General features: G+C 37.0%; 1 protein-coding gene across 3 annotated transcripts in view; it reads left to right on the top strand.

Moving 5' to 3' along the window:
- Positions 1 to 6,000, top strand: part of TTC7B (tetratricopeptide repeat domain 7B) — a 112,420-nt gene that overhangs the window by 47,196 nt on the left and 59,224 nt on the right. For 2 of the 3 annotated variants that reach the window (XM_008629702.2, XM_017728991.1), the window contains 2 exons: positions 2,755 to 2,827; positions 4,135 to 4,295. The exons of the other annotated variant lie outside the window; for it this stretch is intronic. In XM_008629702.2, coding sequence (XP_008627924.1) covers positions 2,755 to 2,827; positions 4,135 to 4,295 — 234 coding nt within the window. The remainder of the gene's footprint in view (positions 1 to 2,754; positions 2,828 to 4,134; positions 4,296 to 6,000) is intronic. 3 annotated transcript variants of the gene reach the window in all.

Raw genomic sequence — 6,000 nt, 5'->3', positions numbered from 1 at the left:
GGAAGTCCTGGCTTTTTGGTGGTGATTTTGTATCTGAGGGGATAGGACTGAAAATGTGTTTTGCAGGTAACTTTAGAGTGAGGCTGGTATGTGTTGGTCCTTCTTTGTTCTGTGTTGTCTTAGCAATTCCTTGGTATGTAAATATATTTTAACATTGCTCTTCCTGTTCCTTAGTGGTTTTAATTAGTTTTTTACTACTTCAGCATTTTCTCCATGTTGAAACTGAACTTTCTGCCTCCTGATTTATAACTCAGTTCCTCATCCATCCCTCTTACCACTAATGACTTAATCATCACTATTTCAAAAAGTACTGTACTAACCGTTTTTCACCAATTCTGCTCATTCACTACTTTTGAGACCCTGATAGTGAATTGCTTCCTTCTGAGGGTTCTTGAAACAGCAAGGGGTGAAATGGCCCATAGTCTGAAGCTAACCCCTTTCAGTTCAGCATCTGTTGACCCTGTTCTCCAGTTCAGTATAGTGATTCCCAAAATTCTGAGAGTCAACTTCTTGGATGGCTCAAAGCGCCATCCAGCCTGGCCTCGAACACTGCTAGGGATGGGGCTTCCACAGCTTCTCTGGACATGTTCCAGTGCCTCACCACCCTCATACTGAAGAATTTCTTCCTAATATTTAATCTAAACCTACTCTCTTTCAGTTTGAAGACACAACCCCTTTCCTATCCGTACATGCCCTTGTAGAAATCTCCTCTCCAGCTCTCCTGTAGGACCCCTTTAGGTACTGGAAGGTGCTGTAACATCTTCCTGAGCCTTCTGTTCTCCGGGCTGAACAATCCCAACTCTCTCAGCTTGTCTCTAAAGGAGAGGTGCTTCAGCCCTCTGGTCATTTTTGTGGCCCTCCTCTGGACTTAACTCCAAGAGGTCCATATCCTCCCTATGCTGGGGACCCCACACCTGGACACAGCCCTCCAGGTGGGGTGTCATGAAGGTGGAATAGAAAGGGAGAATCACCTCCCCTGCCCTGTGGTCACACTTCTTTTGATGCAGCCTAACACATGGTTGGCTTTCTGGCCTGTAAAAACACATTGCCAGGTCATGTCAATATTCAGCTTCTTATCACTGTGAAATTACTCTTTCTCAATCTCTGTTCAAATATTGTTGATTGGTTGTGTGTTATGTTGCCTTTCACCCAGCACACCAGTCATGCCCACTTTCTCTTACCACATCTGAAAAATAAATGTTTTCCAGGAGAAGAAAGTTGAATTCTCCACCTCCTACCAGTTTATAAAGCAAGCAGCCTGTACTGGGCTGTGTATTTTGGTGTGCCTGTTTTTTAAAATAATTTTTTTCTAGATTTTTAAAATCACCTACCTAGAGGGCCAGTTCCTGAAGAAATAAATGTCCTGAAGAAATACATTTACTTTTTGGACCATTGCCTGAGCCAGATGTCAAGGCTGACCAATTTGTGATGGTGGCCATTCAAGAAGGTGCTTATTGCTCTCTTCACACAGTACTGAGGGGGTGTTCGTTTCACTAAATTTCTTTTTTTTTAAATTTTGGAAGACTTTCAGTGCTTTTCCTGTGGTTGGTGTGAACTGAAGTTTCACAGACCTCACCAAATGGTAGATAGATAGTAACAGCTTTATTCTTTCACTATCTGAAACTTGGGTGACTGAATAAGAACGCTCTGAGTTAAAATCTCTTGTTCTTGTTTCATATTGCTTAATTGGAGAATTTAAATTTAAAAGGTCTGGTCCTGGAAGCTGTTGGGCTTTACCTGTGCATCTAGTCTCCAATTTACAGGTGAAGTTAACAAAATGTGGAACTGTCCCTTAATAACTTAAAACTGCTTTGAAGCATGCTGGGTGTAGTTGCTAAACTAAGGGACCTGTACAGCTCTTTGGACTTGAGAAGACAGAAATGGACAGGTCAGAAGCAGAAGGTTCTCTGTGGTTGTAGTGGTTTAAAGGTCAGTTTTGATCCTTCCTCCCAATGGAAGCGACTCGCATGTTCCAAAGATGATTATTGCACGTCGTAGTTCTAAATGAGCCTCCATTAATAGAATGCCACAAATGTAAATAAAGGAATAGTTCCAGGCTTCCTGCCCAGTACTTACTACACATCATTTTGGGGTGCAGCCATAATTATTTTTTTGTGTCTATGCTCCAGCATCCCTGTGCTAAAAAGCTCTTATCTTGCAGCAGAAAGATTGTATTACAGGGGGAAACAGTAGAGTGTATTACAAGAACAATTTCCGTGGGATAGTAAAATGACTCAGACTCAGTGTGCGCGTTTGACCGAAAAAAGAAGAGAACAAATATAATTTTTTTAAAAGGTGGGAAAAAGTTGATATAATTCATCTCTTTAAAGGCATGGTGTTCTGGGGAATTCGTGTTTGGATTTTTTTTCCCTTTTTCTTTGTAAGAAAACTTAATTTAAGGAATTTTTATTATAAATATTCTAAGTAATGACATCTAGTGTTTGTTTAGGAGTACAGTTTATTTGAAGAATCATTTTGTATTAAAGATTTATTTTTAAGATTTAAGCTGAAATGACATAATTGTTTTCTATTAAAAATGATTTTTCACATCCCAAGGTGCTTCCTTTAAAACAAGGATGATTAAGAATTATGAGAAAAGTTGCTGAAATGAACACCACTTAAACCAAAATATGAGTATACATGTAGTGAAGAGATCTGAATATGAATAAATGAATATATATACATTTATGGGTATGTCTAACCTGTCGGAACAAGGGGAAAATTCACTTTTTGTTTTGTTTCTTTGTTTTTAAGGGCTCACAGTTTGTCTCCAACGGATCATTTGGCAGCATTTTACTTGGCACTGCAGCTTGCCATATCCAGACAGGTTAGTTATGTTTTAAAAGTGCAGTATCATGCTGTCATATGAAGATTAGAATTTGTATCTGTTGATGAATACAGATGAATATTTCTTCAATAAAAACCTGGTTTTCCTTGTGCACATATTCATATATAGGGAAAAATACTGAAATACTGAAAAAAAATAGTGAAATACTCTCTCCAAACACCTTCAGTCTTATGCAGTTCTCCAGAGTTCTGCCAATATTTCCAGCTCTAGGATCAGAAACAAGACAGAAGTAATTCCACTTGCTTCAGCATTTGTGTTGCTAGAGAGAAAAAAGTCAGTTTTTACAGTGTTTTTACCTATTATGTGTAATTACTGCTCAGATCCTGGAGAGTGGAGGTCTTGAATCTAGTCTTTAACCATCTTGACAGTGCTTAAATCTTGAATACTGGCTAGTAGCCATGCCCTTCCTGAATACCGGAATGAGGCTTGGTTGTTGTGAACAAAATTACAAAAACTTGTTTAAGAAAACTGGAAAACATTTTGACGCTATAAAAGAGATCAGAGCTTAGTCCAGCTTGTACAGCTGGTATGTTTAAGGCATTCTACCATACATCACGTGAATTTGGATAATGTGGAACTGCTTTCTATATATCATGGTAAGCCTCTTCCTGTGTCATGTTTATTTCATAAAGTAGCCCTGAGCACAGTTGTTTACATTCTCTAGGTGACTACTTTTCATCGCTAATGAGTAGCACAGACCTTGGACTATGTCACTTTAGAATGGAATGGATTGTCACTTTACTAGCACAAAATATTTTTGAGTAGCAGGCTATGACTCTGTACTTCTGAATTCCAAAATTCTTGTGTTGCTTAATTAAATGTCCTGGTTTTAACACTTACTGTGAACAAAAAAAACTTACTTTGAACAAAAACACAGGCAGCTGAGGAGATAATGAAATTCTACATGAAGAAAAGTTACTGTTGCTGTCTAACTGTACATTTCAGTTAAACATTGCAATTAAAATATTTTCAAAATCATATAAAAATACAGCCAGGACTTGAAAGAGAATATTTTAAGGGGCTGAAGGGAACTGTTTTATAAAAACATGTATCTTACTTTCCCGGGTTAATATATTATTTAATTTTCAGTGTTCACCGCAGAGCATCAGGTCCATTTTAAACTTCTGAGCAGTGTCTTACAGGAGTGTATAGAATTCTACATGTTATCTGGGTGAACATTTTGAAAATTTTATGGATGTCAATTAAGTAAAAGGCAATACTTCTAATAGTGGTGCTTTCTTTTTCTGCCTTTTTTTTTTTTTTTTTTTTTTTTTTTTTTAAATCAGATACCAGAAGCTTTGGGTTATGTTCGTCAGGCTCTGCAGCTACAAGGAGATGATGCCAACTCTCTTCATCTCCTTGCACTCTTGCTATCAGCCCAGAAACACTATCATGATGCTTTGAATATCATTGATATGGCCTTGAGTGAATATCCAGAAAATTTTATGTGAGTGAATGTCATGTTTCCTTTCTACGCTTTCTCTTGTATTTATTTTTCCTGGATTCTCATCTCATTCATTTCAAGAGGGGGTTGATTTGAAGATTGGTCTATTTTCTTTTTCCAGCAGTCTTCCTTCCTGGCCATTTAGTGCAAGTCTGCTTATTAAAGGCTTGTTAAACAGGGCAGGGATAAAGGATTTGGTTTGGAAGGGAGGTTAGAGCTGGATAGGTGATCTTTCTTTGTTTTTTTCTACACCCTCTGTGTAGATAATTTCTCCCTATTGCATGACTTATAGTATGTTTGTGTCTTCTATTTTTATGCAATATTCCAAGAAGGATAAATAGGACTTAACTATTAGCTAGGACAGATTTATCCCATCCTACAGATAACTCTATGGGTATGTAACCTATTTTGTAAAATACACCATGAACAGAGAATCTCCACATTTGCTTAGATAATAACAATTCATCTGAAGTTGGCTGATGGACAACTAAATAAGTGAACAGGGAAGAAGCATGTTTGCTAAATGTTCTCTTGTTTAATAAAAAAAATCATTCTTTCTGTTTATTTTTCATGTTAAGTACATCTAACCATACATTTGGATTTTGTACTTTTGTGAGGTTCGGGTTTGTTTTGTTTTTTGGTTTTTTTGTTTGTTTGTTTGGGTTCTTTGTTTTGGTTTTGTTTGTTTGTTTTTAAATTTATTTTCTTATGAAAATCTAATAAAATTCTTTATAGGAAGATATCTTAGGGACAGCTTCCATTAACTTCCAGTCTTCCACTTTGGTGATTTACCAGCTGTCACTAAGGTTATAATCCATAATATGACGCATAGCCTACATGCTTATTTGGGCAGTTTTTTGAAGTATCTCATTCTTAACTTCTAAATGACTGGCCTATATCCTAAATTGTTATTATATCAACCTACCAGAAAAATATGATTTCTTTGTATTATTAGTTTGAAAATAGAAACTATAGTGGTATTCCTTCCTCTTCCTTGACATTTCATGTCTCCTTTTGACTGTCTCTTTAAGGTACTGTTGCCTTTTTCCTCCCAAATCTGACCAGGACCTCTGTTGATACCATCTCTTTTCCAAACTTCCATGGCTTGCAGTCAGTTCTGTGCAACAGCTTTTGTTGCTTTTTGCTGTATGTCACTTCCTAGTTTATCTACACACCTGACTTGTCTTGGTTCTTATCAGGGCCTTCTATCCATGTTTCACAATTTCAGAACTATGTTGCAGTTTCTCTTTCATATCTGTTCGTGCTTTCCTCAGGACCGAGGGACTTGTCAGTAAGTCAAGGTTTGAGAGGCAATTGAAGTATCAGCTTCCTAATTTTATACCCTATTATTGTTAAGGACAAATATGTTCAAAGCACTATGACTGTCATCTTCTGTCTGTTCTTGTTTCATCTTCTGCCACTTATTGGCAGTGTAAATAAGGTATCTACAACTGCTATGTATCTCAGAGTAGTAATAATCCTGAAGTATTTCTGAAACTGTCGTTTTGGAACTCCCTATTGTTATAAGAGAACACCCTATTATATTCATCTCTGTTGTAATCAGAGAACAAAGGTTCATTCAGTAAAATGTTTAAAATTACTCTTGTGAGCATTCAAAAAGTATTTACGGGTTTTTCAAACGTGGTTCATGGCTTTTCCAGAGTAGTTTATACTGCAGCTCTGGTTAAACATGTTGTCCAAGTTGTTC

The sequence above is a fragment of the Corvus brachyrhynchos genome, unplaced genomic scaffold (genome assembly GCF_000691975.1).
Source record: "Corvus brachyrhynchos isolate BGI_N302 unplaced genomic scaffold, ASM69197v1 scaffold1, whole genome shotgun sequence".
NCBI lineage: Eukaryota > Metazoa > Chordata > Aves > Passeriformes > Corvidae > Corvus > Corvus brachyrhynchos.
This window is presented reverse-complemented; position numbering and strand designations above follow the sequence as displayed.